This window comes from Limulus polyphemus, unplaced genomic scaffold (assembly GCF_000517525.1).
Source record: "Limulus polyphemus unplaced genomic scaffold, Limulus_polyphemus-2.1.2 Scaffold1432, whole genome shotgun sequence".
NCBI classification, from domain to species: domain Eukaryota; kingdom Metazoa; phylum Arthropoda; class Merostomata; order Xiphosura; family Limulidae; genus Limulus; species Limulus polyphemus.
Genome location: NW_013667042.1, coordinates 162,532 through 177,570, shown reverse-complemented (window position 1 = coordinate 177,570; position 15,039 = coordinate 162,532). Strand labels below are relative to the sequence as shown.

Sequence of the window (15,039 nt, the reverse complement as noted above, 5' to 3'; positions counted from 1 at the left end):
AACTAGTTTTATTAAGAAAGGACTTGTTGTCGCTTAAGTTTCGTCGGAACGAAGTTACGGAAAAATCAATTAACAAACGGAGACGTAACAGATCATAATATTTCACTGTTTTTATAATAAAGGTGTGGCTGTGTTATCAAGTATTTTTTGTTTCTCTTTTACAGATTATAAGAAAAAGAAAGATGAAAATATATCCTCTGATAAAAAAGATTTCTAATCTGTCCTTGTCAGAAGATCATGACTTTGTAACCATACTTCAGGAGCTTCACCAGTATCTTTCAGTGTGCTTCGTAGGTGATAATGCTTGTGAAAATTACAATGAAGAGACTAAAGAATTTTTCAGCTGCTACAAACAGCTGCTTGACATTCTTTTGGATTCTGTCAAAGCCAATTATTGTTTTGATAAGCAAAACAAAATTTTATTTGATGACTTTTTCTTGAAAGGAAATCCACACACATCGTTCTTAGTTTTAGTAAAATCATTAACTGAAACAAGGTAAGAAATCACATTTATAGTGAAAAACCTTTCTTAATGGTGCTGTTAACTTGAAAGTGAATTAAGAGTGAACTTAAGGATTATAATGTGTGTGTGTGTGTGTGTAACATATTTCAAATAAACGGACAGAGACTTTCATTTATTTCTATGAATGAGTTTTTATGTGTGGCTAGGCAGAAAGAACTAAACGTCAGTGACAGAAGGGAGTCAACTCCTGATGAGTCTCATTCTTTAAATGCAAAACTTATATCTAAAAATAATATTTGATTAAAAATTTAAGGCCAAGTAAAGTGTTTTTAATTCTGTAGTTCCAGTAACTCAAATGTACATTCCCTTGATATTAAAATGGGTACAATTAAGTACTAACTAAAATGGAATGTTAAAAGATACTTCAATTGTTCAGTGGAACAACTGTACATTTGAAAACAACAATACTGGATTTTTTTAGCTGTTTGAACTTTACTAGTACACAGTTTTTTTTGTATTCATTGTATGAGTTGGTTGTTATTCTTCTCAGTGTACATCATTTGATCACCTCATTTTTATTCAACTCATGAATTGATTGTGATTTCACCATTTACTCATTTTGTCCCGCATATCCTGCCAACTTTGTCACATCACATGACTTGTACACTCTTTGATTATGGAGGCTTATAATGTTTGTTTAGTTAGTTGGCAATGAGAAAGTGACAAATAATATATAATACACAATTCCAAAATTGTTAGGTTTTAAAACGTTGTAAAACATTTGGTGAGAAGAAAAAAAAATACTGATGTAGGAAGTAGTATTAGCCTTTTGTCTCAGTGCTGTGTACAAGCATAGAGAAACCCTTTTAATATTCTGTATCTGACATTCCTACCCCACAGCCACTTGTGGCAGATATAGATTATTGTATGGTTCCTGAAACACATTTTGGTCACTTCTGCTTGCATACGTGAGCCCTGTGTCTGTTGTTTAGGTCCAATAGAAATGTTCTTTCATATCTATGATGACAGCCACAATGCACATTTAAATGAATCTTCTAGACTGAGTAGTTTGCTGTGGTGCTAATAATAACACTTCTGCTCACTTGAATTATCTCTTAATTTTGGACTGGGGTATAGGTAAGTTAAAAGATGTTTTTAATTTTACAAGTTAGGGACAGCTAAGTCAGCCTGGAGATAAAGGGGGAAAGGAGAAGTGTAATATGTGTGCATGCCATGAATTTTTCACTACGTGAACTGCTGTGCAATTTTTCAAATTTACCCTCTTGGTTCACATGGTTTAACTGATTCACACATGCAAGTTATCACGGGACAAATGGCCACCAATAGACACGCCCTACCCACACGTGAATCATGTGACTCCCTATGTGTTATTCTACCTATCATTTCTCGTTTGTCTGGACTTGTGTTAAGACATTTTCTTTAGTGCTCTTTCAACTGAAATTTAAATTTTCATAGTGTTTGTTTCTGATTTACAACCTATAATTTCCATTTTAATATTTTGTAGTGGTATTATTTCACTTTTTTAAACCCAGTTACAGAAATTAATTAATTTCTGTGTTTATATTTCTTCACTAACACAGTTGTGTTTGGTTTATATTATGAACTCCAAAATATAGGTCACCATGTTGGAGGTTGTACCTGCTACCAGCACATTTACTTGGGCTTCAGGAGTGGATAACTAGACTTTAGAATTATAGGCAATTGATTGATCTTTATTTTAACCAGCCTTCTTCTCCTGATGTTGCCCAATTTACTTCTGAACAAGCTAAACCTGTTCGGGACAACAAAGCATTTGACAGCTTTTTTCCTCCGCACGAATTTGCTGTGTCTTCCCAAGCTACTACTATGGGTTCTGGTAGGCATAATATGGCTTTTTTGAACATGGTTATCCAGGTATGTTCTGTTTTATCCTTTTCCATGATTTCCAGTAATCCTCCACCTTCCTTGTTACATGATACTCTTTCCTCTCAGTATTTTATATTTCCACCCTCTCCTGATATTGGGGTTCATGCTGAGCATTTTGTATCTCAGTTATATAATGGCATGAGCATGCTTTGCCCTTTGCAGGCTGCAGATCAGTTTGTTTGGGAGTGCATCTTGATTGTCCTGTTCTTTTGTCCCAGTTTTCTTGCCTATGTCTAACCCTCACATCTGTCCTACAGCACTTGTCTACCATCTATCTTCTCTCTGATGCAATCCACTGAAATCCTGAGGGCTTCTCAGTAGATGTGTTTGCCCTACTTACCTCCTTGTTGGCATCTTTGTTGACTTTAGCTCTTTCTTTACATACATGGTTCCTCTGTTGTTGGAATCTTTTGTGAGAGACATGGCTTTGTCCCATGTTTGTTTACCATCTCCTTATCTTACTGATTTATGCCTCACTCTTCACTTTTCAGATGCTCTTCAAACGCTTTCGAAGGGTGCTTCTTTCTCTCCCTCCACCTATTCAATGTGGGATTCTAGCTGTGAGAGGAGGTAAGTTACTATATCAGAAGTTATGATTTTCCTATTCTGAAAATGTATTTCCAATAGGTACTTTCCCCTTCTCACACTTCCCACTCTTCATCACCACTAAAAACCAGTGTTTCCATTTTCTGCCAAAACTTCAAGTGATAGTTGGTAGAACTGAATAGAGGGAGTCACATGCATCAGGAGGATGTGTTTCACTCCTATTGGTGGAGGGTTGTCATGTGAGGATTTACATGCGACATGCAGTTGAACCATGTTGATCATGGAGTAAGTGAAAGCTCAAGGCTTGTGGCATTTAAAAAAAAATGTGCATATAGAGGGCAGCACTGAACAAGAATAGCTATATCTATGAGTGGAGGAAAGTTACTATCAGAAATGCATTTTCAGTATAGGAAAATTATAACTTCTAAAACAATTGCATTATAAGCATTTGTTTCAAAAGAATAACAATTTAGATGTAGAGTATTCTCTGCTTAAAAAGGATGCAGACTCTCACCTGTTTTCATGGAAGTCGTAGCTATTTCAGAAAGGACTCATCTTTGTAATTGGTCTGCACTGGCTCCTCCACCATTTTCAGTGTGAGAGTCAAGCACTTAGTGGTGCAGAGAGGTAAGTAGCATTTCTGAAGTTAACATTTTCTTTACCTAAAATATATTTCAAGTGGATAACTTTCTGTCTGCACCACCTCCCACTTGTGGTGCATTTTGTTTGCCTCATCAAGAATTAGCCTACGATCATGTGCTAGTGTTCACAGGGATTACTGCATGCAGAGGTTGTGTTGCCTTCCTATTGATGGAGAACTGTAGCACTATGATTATTACGTCATAGATTTGTGCAGTATATATAGACAAATGTAGGGGTGGGATTCTATTCAAGGCTTGTGGCATGCATAGGAAATTACATGGCAGATGCATGCGAGGTAATAGCTCTTAATGGTGTAGAGAGAGGTAAGTATTCATCTGAAATACATTTTCAGGTAAAGAAAATATTAACAATTCATATTTGTTTTTTGTTAGTCTCCTGAACAAATAGTCATAAAACTTGTTAATGGTGTGATTATTAATCAGAATAATCAAAGATTGGTCATTAGATGTGTTATTTTTGTATTCTTGTTTCTCAACCTCATTTTCAAGAAAACTGGAAGTTTATGTAATAGATCAAACATTATTAACCTTGTAATATAGATTGTTATAAAAGTTTACAAAGATCCTTATTAAATATTGCATAACTTAAAAGTTATACAAGTTTACTCTATATTTTCTTCTATAGGAAAAGTAGAATGAAAATTCAAAATAAAAAACAGACAGAGTTTTGAATGTTTAAAATTTGTTATAGAGAGTATGAAAGTGAAGATTAGTCTTTTATTTAAGATAATTTAATTTAAAAATTTTCCCACATGAAAGGATTAGTTTGCCCCTGAAAAAAGAAAGGTCCACCTTTCAAAAGTGCTCGGGTTATAGGGTATCATATTTTTGAGTTAAATTTCTTAAACCTACATGTTTTTCATAACATCACTAATACTTATACTTGTTATTCTTGCTTCCCCTAGTCCAAGTTATAAAATGGAGAAAATCTTGGAGTTATTGGAGAAATTTCTGAAGAGTGACAATCCTTACCATATTTTTATAACTAACTGTAAAGTGAATAACCAAAAGAAAGGAATGTTGTATACTCCAGTAACCTCTTTGTGGACTGATACTATCACTTACTTAGTATCTATTCCAGAAAGAGTTGCAAATAAGAAGAAACCAGAGATCAGGTGAGAAACAAGTACAAAATGTTTGATCAGCATAACCAAGCCATTTTGTAGATTGTTATAAATGTTTACAAAGATCATTATTAAACATTGTGTAACTGAAAAGTTATACAAGCTTACTATATACTTTCTCCTGTAGGAAAAATAGAGTGAAAACATGAATAAAAAGTACAGACTTATTAATTTGCAAAATAAGAAAGAGTTACATAAAGTTTTAAATTCAATAAGTCATTGATAGCACACATTAAAGGTAATAAAAAAATATTATAATTTTTAAATAACTGACAGAAAGTTTTCCATTTTAATATGCTTTCAATTCTGTAGCAAAGTATGCTAAGGTGTATTAAAGTATCTATTGGTTAATGATGTACTTGTTTTTCTTTTTAATTAGAAAAAGCCATTTTTGTTCTCGAATATTTATCTGACAGCACTTGAAAAAAAAAGAAGAGTTTTGCTTAATTTTTGAATAAAATTAACTTAATTATATATACATGCAAAAATATCAACAAAAGAGCTGTTTTTATTTTGATTGAAATACTTTCATAAGTAAATGTAAACTGACTTGTACTTTTGTTTACTGCAATAATTTAGATCTTACAAAGAGTATGAAAATGATGATTAGTCTTGTCTTTAAGTTAATTTCATTTTAAAATTTTACCACATGAAAGGATTTTAAAATGACTGAAACCTGTTCAAATATCTGTTTTTTAGCTTATTCACATTCCACGATTTTGCTTTGTTTCAATAAAAATGAATAAAAGCAAACAAACATTCTGTGATTGTTTGTATTTTTAATAAGGTTTATATCCACAATTCAGAATAGTGGTTAACATATAACTGTGTTACTATGCTTGTATTTACACATCATTTAAGGTAGAAAAAAACCCAAACAAGTATGACTAATTTGCAATGTTTTTATTTCAACTTATTGAAAAATTAAGAAAATATTGTTAACCTGATTATAATAGATGATTGATTGGTTCTTATTAACCGATCGTTGATCTTAGTACTTGAACAAAATCCTAATAATCTAATGCAACTTTGAGTTTTATCATTTATTTTTATCTTTGTACAAAGTATGCAACACATGTATGAAAACAGACTATAATTTCATTTAAAATAATATTATTTAAAAACAAATGATGTGGAATAATCAGTATTTCACCCATCTTCTTGTACTGGTTGTTACTGAGATTGTATGAGCATAGTATTTATTACAGTGTAAATGCTGTTATTTACCACTTAATAATTATCCAAATTTTTAATTGTTTAATACTTTATATATTTCAGTTCTGTTTTTACCTTGGAAAATTATGCACATCTTCTATCAGAAAACATGATTAGAACTCTTTGTAAAATATGTCGCAACATGCAGCACAATGAAGATGTTAATCTGGAATTCCTTAGCAGACTTCTTGGTCGACTTTGTGTAGCTGGGTATTCAGGTAGGCTTTTCAGTAACGTTGAAGTTGATTATAATGGTTTTAAATTTTACATGATATATGATATTATATAATGATTTCATAATTTGGTAGTTATGTTCAATGATAGCCAGCAAAAAAGCCAAAAGTTACTACAGAATGCAGGTTCATGACTGTTAAGCAAAGGAGAACAAAACAAGCAAATGCATGAGTAAATTGTAATAAAATTATTTGTTAAACAAGCACAGTGTTATGTCATGTAATCTGGCTGCCCTTTTTCTGTAGTCTTCTCGATCCTAGGTTCAATAAGAGCAAAATTAAAAGTCAAGAGCAAGAGGTAGAACAAAGGAAATACCTGGCTTACACACTGTAGTGAAATGAAGAAAGTCAGGTATCCTACAGGTTACAGATTTCATAAATGATCTACAATTAACAAATGGTACAATAACAAAACAAAATCAAGCAAGTATTCAGTGGTGTGTGTTGAATTGATAAAAGTAATGTGAGATCTTTAAAAGGTCTTATCAACTTGATGTGTCCCCTTAAGTTAAGCTAAAACCATAAATATTTTAAAAAATAACAAAGGTAACTTTAAACAAAGTAAACATAAAATGTAAATTCCAAGTTAAGCTTGTATTTTAGAACAAAGTTAAACCAACAATTAAACTACCCCAATTTAATCTAATTCAAATCACTCTCACCAAAATTTACAAGTTAAAGTAAAATCCACAAGCTTCTGCCAGCAAAAGATACTCTTACAAAAATTACAATATTTGCAAAGTTACTTTGAAAGTTAAAAAATTGTGTAAGTTGGTTAGTTTTTAAACATTAACAAAAATACCATATAAGTTAAAGGGAAAGTCATTCTTACAGGGGCAAACCTGTCTTTATATACCAAAACAAAATTTACAAACAAAGCCAAGTTTGCAGATGAAATGTACCTTACGTTAAAGATATGTGTGTACTGGCAGTTAAGCTCTAGGACATGACTGACCCTGACCTAATTTACCAACAGGAAAATAGCTTTCTATATTTGGACATCATGTGCTACCTTCCTTGCATGCTCTCAAAAACAGAGAAAGTTAGAGTTTAACTTGAGTGAACCTCAGCATCCAAACTCAGAACTCTGAAAAAAACCAATGATTTTGAAAAGAAATTTACATTTTAACAAAAGAAAAAGCAGGTACATAGTATCATTGTGTAATACATTTATAATGTCTTCATATTTTGTGAAGAAGGAAAACTAAGTCTGAGTAGTAAGAAATCACTTGTCTCAGCTTGCCCAGCAAATGTTCTTACCAATAACTTATTGTATTTGAATCGGTCAGGTCTTAGTCATTGGCTCATTAGGATAAAAACTGGCAGGAATTTCGAGCTATGCCACTTTAAAGCTTACAGCATATAAATATCACAGTCTTTTACTAATACTTGATAACTCTAGGTATTTAATATTGTTTTTTTTTCTCTTAGATAGTATATTGGGTCAAATAATACCACAGATGTTAAAGTTTTCTTCCCAAGACTTCATTTGGAGACGTGTCTGTTGTAGGCTAGTGGTGGGGGTACCTGGCCAGTGTTTAGAAGCTGTTGTGACACCTGTTCTGCTTCAACTTCCTTGGTAAGATAACTTAGTATTTATTAACACTCTATAGAGGTTAATGTGTAAAAAAATATCTTGAAAATCTTTAATATTGGTAACCATTATATAGGTTTATAAATATTTAAATTCACACTTATCTTAAGCAAGTCACAGGTGTTTCATTTACTTTTTTCTTTTCTTGTATTATAATGAATAATGAAGCTCAAGTAAGCAGAAGCCAGATTAAGTAGTAGAACAAAATGAATTACCTATGCATTATGTTCTTTATTAGTAAACAGTATATTCTATTTATCAAAAGCATAATCTTCTAAATGAAATTAATTTCATGGAATTGCTCTGTTATTAAAAGGACTTTTCACCTGAGCAACATATCAAATGTTAATCATAAATATGTTAGGGAAAAAAGTATACCCATGTTTCTTAACAGTGACTCAGAAGTTCGGACATCAACTACTTAAAGCTTAGACTGTGCTAAAAAATATGATTCTACATTTATGGAAAAAATAAATTAAACCTAAGTGCTGTATGTACAACAACAAACAAATTTGTTACATACAATACCTTTGATTTTTAAAAGTGACACATTTTGTTTTTTATTATTTCTACATAAGCTTGTAATAATGACTAAACTTTGTAAATGAAGTTTTGCTAGTATAGTATTATTGAATGTTTACAGTTACTACATACTAATGAAATACATCAGTTTGTCCCATAACATAAAATAACACACATTGGAACAGTTTTGGTTACAAAAATACTTGTTATTGTGTGAACACCTTTCTAAGCTGGTGAAACATGATTATAATTACTTATAATTATCATATAATATTAGTGTTAGGTACTTTTCCTGCATGTTTTGTCTATATCTCAGGGGTATAACTTGCAATGGTTATGCTTTCTTGTAATGCCAATCTCTGATTTTTGCATGTTGTGTAAAACAGATACTGACCATCTATTAGTTGAGTAGTTTCTTAGCATGCAGTGTAAGTAGTATCCACTCCAGTATTGGAACTTTGGCTGCTCTATTGTTGTCAGTTTCTGCTTTGTCATAAATGGTATAGTAATTTCAGGTGAAACTGATTTCCCTTAGAGCAGCGGGGTGTGGTCACAGAATAACAGGAGATTCAATAAGACTATTTATCACAAAGTAATTATGCATTCTCAGACTTTGACTGAGCTTGAGAAAGAAATGTACAAAAACATAATGTAACAATCTTAATTCACACTCACAAACAGTGAAAATAATGTGTGTATGGGATGAAGGACAGTACTTTTATTATATAGTTAAATTATTCTCTAAAATTCCACTAACAATTTATAGAGGTTTAATAAGAATTAGTTAATGTTTCACGTTAAACTTTAGGAGAGTATTATTATTTACAAATAGAGGTCTTAAACTTCACTTACTAAATTGAGGGCTTGAGCTTGAGAGAGAGAGAGAGAGTATTACATACCAAATTCTATAGTGCTATAGTCTCAAGATGTGTGCACCACTTATGTCACTGTTGGTCAACCCCATTGAAATGTAAGGGAGGTTATAACCTTAAGATATCATGTTATCTATTATTGTAGGTCTTAGATATCTACATTCTTACACAACATGTATCATTAACCCTGTGTGAATGGGTCAGTCTGAATTTACTGCGTGTATCATCATAAAATTTGACAAGCTTTTAGTAAAAATGAAACGTCTGCTGTATACAAAAAAAATCCTATTTTTTAATAAAGTATATTTTCTAAAGATTTGTCTGTGAATTTACTTAGTTAGTCGGATTTTGACTAGTCTGAGTACATGATGATTTTCATGTATAGAATAAAACTAATTTTTTCCTCATAAAGTTTGCATATTTAACTTACATAACTGATATTTTATATAATTGGTAATTTATATTTTAAGAATTCATTTTCATAGCTAATTGTTGATGTATTGCTAGTATTTTTAAAGATAAGAATAGTTTGATTTTTTTTACTCGTAGGTATGGTTATGTGGAATGGTTACTTGGAGAAAATGTCATTTCTAATGAAAAACTCAAGTTTCTTTTAACAACAAAACTTCTTCTGATTAGGCAGTTTCAGCAGGTGAGTATAACATTTTCTTGAATCTACAATAATTTGTTTGTTTACAAATAATAATTATAAGTACACCTCAGTTTGCTTTCTTTTTTTTTCATTATTCGTTATGTTAAAGCTTGAGATTGAACACTTTGAAAAGTTTTCCTCACCTCCCATTCTACAGCTCCTGATGCTTACCTGTGTAAAAATTGCATGAAACTGTGAAGAACCCTTTCAAGTCATTTTCAGTGTTGTTTCAAATGAACAAAACTGTTATCAACTTTGTACCCTAGTTCTTATAATATTGCACGTAGAAAGTCATCATTGTTTTTTCTTTTTTGGCTAATATAGATTTTATAAGTTAACTGATAGATATCGATGTCCTCAAAATATATTATAAATAACTTCAGATCAAAGCAAGTTTCCTACGTAGATCAGGACTTAAAATGAACTTTGTATGTAATGTAACTAATTTGTTATACTGATTTCATTAGGACTATGTATTGTCATAATACAGTCACTCATAGTAACTGGAATGCATTGATTCGTTAATTCAGTTCCCTTACAGATACAGATATTTTTAGCTCTAATCTCAATAATATCTCATGAAGTTTGGCCAGCTCATTATGTTTAGGTTTCTCCTTAATTAATATATTAAGTTAACAATGCCAAATAATTCTCACATGTAAAACAGAAAAATAAATAAATAGGTCCATATCTGTATGTATGTATATATATTATTTAGGAAAGCTAAAAAAAAAGAAAAAGAAAATACATCAAAGGAAGGATAGTATGAAATTTACTCGGGATATCCAAACCTTAGACAAAATTTAATTAATGTATTTCTGTGGAACAAAAGTGTATAAAAAAGACATGAAAAAAATATATCTCCACCACAATACAAACATCCAACACAAATTATAAGGTGGGTCCTTATGTAATGTGCCCTGATTTTTTGAGGTAATGGTGGAATTAAGACCCCAATTACATTGGGGGTAAACTATATGTTTAGTTTAACATCAACTTCACCGGCCTCACATGCTTAAGAAAAAAAATGAAGCAGATGTGGGTGCTCTAGCCCATCACATTCCACATCTTAACCACCTTTCACTGTCTGTAGCCAAATGTGGGAAGGTGGTTGCTCATAAAGATAAAATAAAATGAAAAAATAATATTAAACGGGAAGAAATAATAGAATACAAGACAGAAAAACTGTCCTTGAAATTATCATTGCAGCCTCCAATATGATGTTTGGATATAAATATCAAGAGGTTAAGGTATTACTATACTAAAACCAAGCAAAATTATTAGTATAGTTCACATCCTCTGCCCTTTTGTTGCTACTATATGGATCTTCAATAGTTGAGAAGCACTAATCTAGCCCACTGGTGATTACTGCTTCTTAAGCATAGTAGCATTTTCCACAGCATTAACTAGTGGGAGCCCTGATAGGTAATAGTTGTAATACAGGTCATCCTTTTGTACTTTAAATAAACATCATGTCCACCCACTGTATGCCATAAGTAGTCATGGTAGCAGCAGTGATGACATTGGCAAGCACAGTTCAAACAATAGTCTCAGTAGGGGATGTAAAGCACTGTCTGATGTCAGTGTTCCACAATCCCTTAAAGGACCTGCAATAGCTGCTCCCGCATGTCGAACCGTACATCCCGTTGAACATCCTTATTAAATTTTCTTAAAAAAAAGGAAATAGTTTAATACTTTACTATAATGAAGTTGTAGCTCATACCTGTGTTACATTTTGAATATGTATAGCTTCTCTATTGTTCAACCCAAAATTACCTAAATCTAATTGGATATCAAGAGCCAGTTATCCAAAATGCAATGTCAACCAAAAAAATAATATTTGTCCCATCCCTGTATATATATATATATATATATAATACACATAAAAATGTTAACCAATACCATAAATGAAACTGTTTCTAAAGAAAGAGTGGAATATACTTCACTTCCAAAAGACATAAAACTTGTAGTTTGCAATAAGCGCTGGCTCTGATTCTGTATATCTAGAAAAGCATGTTCACTGAATTTTGAGCTTCATTTATTGCATCTTCCACAGTGGAAAACATTTCTTTATAATTGTCAAGCTTACAACTCTGAGCTGACTTCAGAAAAGGATCTGGCACTCTTACTTGCATCCATAGCTTCTTTACAATAGTGGACACATTAATTTCAGTTGTTCATTTCCATTTTTCACACAGAGCTAAACAGAATTCATTAATTGACTGCTACACATAAGTTGACAGCATTACTAAAATTACATTGTACTTTTCTGTTGGTACAACCTCTGTGCTCTGTTCCAGACAAAGGAAAATATTGACTTTTCTAATGTGGTACATTTTGTGTAGCATAGCACCATCTCTCTCTCTCTCCAGCTCTTTCTGCACAGTTGAAACTAGTTCAAGCTTTTTTTCTAGAAAAACAAGATTAGAGTAGTTTTGGAAATACTTCAGGCAAGAACTTTTTTTTTGCTTAGTAACATACTTTGACATTGTTTTAGTTGCTGGACAATATTTCTTCACAAACTTTCCTAAAAGTCCATCAAAACAGCTTTTGAAAGTGCTTAAAAAAATCAGTGGATTGCACCCTGACCTTCTACCTAACCTGCATTTCCATTAAAGTTGGCTGCACTGTTGTAGAATTCCTCACATTTTTCACATTTTAGAAATATATGGTGTGCATATGGTTTCTTTTGTCTGTCAACTGATATTTTTAATTCACAATATCTGCATACAATAGCTGCTTCTTTAGGCCCAGTACAACAGGTACTTTGCAATTTCTGCTCATCTCTGTAGAATTGTACTTATTGTTATTAAGGGAACTATTATCAAGAAACCAAACTGAAAAATTACCAACTGACCCTTTACCTACTGCACTATTACACTGAACCAATGCTTAAATGTTTTTTTTCAATTTCTTTCAGGCTTTCAAATGTTTCTGTACTGTTTCTCAATCTCCTGCTGTTGGTTCCTTTCTCTGATTTCTCTGTTTCAATTCAATTTTATTATTTTGTAACTGAATTGCAGATACTAACAGCATAACAGAACATACGCAAAATCAAAACTTAACATTTTTACTCCATGCCTTTTTTACAAAGAGAAAAGACTGATGTGGCATATATACTGAAAATGTAACTGGGAAGAATAACACAAAGCTATATAAGATTTTCTTTGCTGTTAGAAAAAAATTTAACTGATTCGTAGTAACTTGATGATGCTGATTTTAAAAATCATGTTGAAAATTACTGATCACTTCTAATTTTCGAGTTATGTTAGAAGTACCTTATGCTGCTTTGATAGAGACCAAGTCAAAAATCAGATCATTTAGCTCTTCTTGTGTGATCAGATGAGTTTATATTGAGGTGCCCAGGAATACAATTACTAGATGAAGGGGATTCATTGACTTCTTCACAGGATAACTCTTTTGTTTCCCAATTTGCTGGTGGATGTGGCACTGGAAGACCATTCCCATGAATTACTGCTTTCAATGCAGATGCAATATCTGGATATTTAATGTATTGCTTAGTTGTGCCTGAATATCCAGAAACATTAGTCATGCAAAAATAACAGTCAGTTAGATGATCTTTGGGCTCATGCCATATCATGGAAATTGCAAGTGGCATACTTGTTCTCTTTTTATTTAGCCACTATGTCAAGCCAGATGTGCAAACTCTACAACACACATGTGAAGCTCATTGTTTTTCTTGGTTACCAAATTTAAACCTAAAATATTAATAGTAAACGATCTTTATTGTGTGTGTGTGTGTGTTTGTGATGTTTTTCCTTTGTGAAACTGTGATATATTTTCTACAAATTTAGCAGAAACTGTTTGGATGATTTTTGCACTTTCAGACTTTACTTGAACTAAAGGCAGCCAGCATTTCAAATGGTTTTTCTAAAAAATATGAAATAATTATGTTTACAGGACTAGAATTTAAAAGATTTTAAAAACAAGGTTGTGCAGAATTTGATTATATTGCGAGTATGATGTAAGGAAGAATACTTTATTTTGACTGTGAGCAGAGAGAGGAGAAGTGACTAACTGAGTGAGTGAGAGGCAACTGAGAGAAAGGTATCTGAGTATGCTCAGTTGAAGGACTTCTCAAATGTTGTAGCAAACTGAGCACGTGAGGGTTTCATGATTCCTGGGAAGAGTAGCTGAGCATGGGAATGAAGCTAAGGTGGTGCAACTTGCTACAATTATATCGAGAACAAATAGTATATATGAACAATATAGTTGGAATTTTACACCAATACAATACAACCAATGTTTGAAGTTATCACAAATGTATGCCTTCTACCCATTAAACTGTCCAGGTAAACTTAATTTCAAAACATAAATTTACTGTACTGAATTTATTGCATGGTATTTCACATAGTACTGATAAAATATTGAGAAATTACAATAACTTAAAATCTAGAAGTGATGGACAAATTCTGTCTACATTTTTGAAGTCAGCACAATCAATTTACTTCAAATTACATGATTTTTCTCCAGTAACGAATTTTTTTATTGTTCAGTGTAATTGTAAATTTGAAATGAGAATCCACATTTTTCTAAAAGGTAAGTAAATTTATGTTTATTGATTCTGTCTCTTTACTGTTGTGTTAAATCATAGAAAACTGCTCATGCATTTATTTATTTACAGTCTTCTGTCTACTTGGGGTGTTTTGGGTTTAACCTGAATACAGAAAAATACATTTGGTGGACAAAATTGTGTAAAACTCAAAAATAAGAACCTATGTATATAGGGAGCTGTAAGTTATTAACAGTTACTAAAGTATAATAACTTGGTACTGTACTGTATAGGGAGCTTTAAGCTATTAACAAATACTAAAGTAATTAATGACTCAGTACTATACTATACTATGGGAGGAGCTTAAAGCTATTAACAGATACTAAAATAATTAATGACTCAGTACTATACTATGGGAGGAGCTTAAAGCTATTAACAGATACTAAAGTAACTAAACAAATGACTCGGTACTATACTATGTGGGGGAGCTTAAAGCTATTAACAGATACTAAAGTAACTAAACAAATGATTCGGTATTATACTGTATAGGAAGCTGTTTGTTATTAACAGATACTAAAGTAACTAAACAAATGATTCGGTATTATACTGTATTGGGAGCTGTTTGTTATTAACAGATATTAAAGTAACTAAACAAATGATTCGGTATTATACTGTATTGGGAGCTGTTTGTTATTAACAGATATTAAAGTAACTAAA

General features: G+C 31.9%; 1 protein-coding gene across 7 annotated transcripts in view; it reads left to right on the top strand.

The window, feature by feature from the left end:
- LOC106463532 (telomere length regulation protein TEL2 homolog) overlaps positions 1-15,039 on the top strand; it is a 114,515-nt gene that overhangs the window by 9,905 nt on the left and 89,571 nt on the right. For 4 of the 7 annotated variants that reach the window (XM_022391067.1, XM_022391065.1, XM_022391066.1 and 1 more), the window contains exons 2-6: positions 165-496; positions 4,503-4,712; positions 6,000-6,154; positions 7,601-7,748; positions 9,707-9,809. In XM_022391067.1, coding sequence (XP_022246775.1) covers positions 183-496; positions 4,503-4,712; positions 6,000-6,154; positions 7,601-7,748; positions 9,707-9,809 — 930 coding nt within the window. In that variant the 5' untranslated portion in view covers positions 165-182. Of the gene's footprint in view, positions 1-164; positions 497-2,209; positions 2,340-2,880; positions 2,960-4,502; positions 4,713-5,999; positions 6,155-7,600; positions 7,749-9,706; positions 9,810-15,039 lie in introns of those variants that run through there. The other 3 variants (XM_022391069.1, XM_022391070.1, XM_022391068.1) reach the window with 3 other exon arrangements.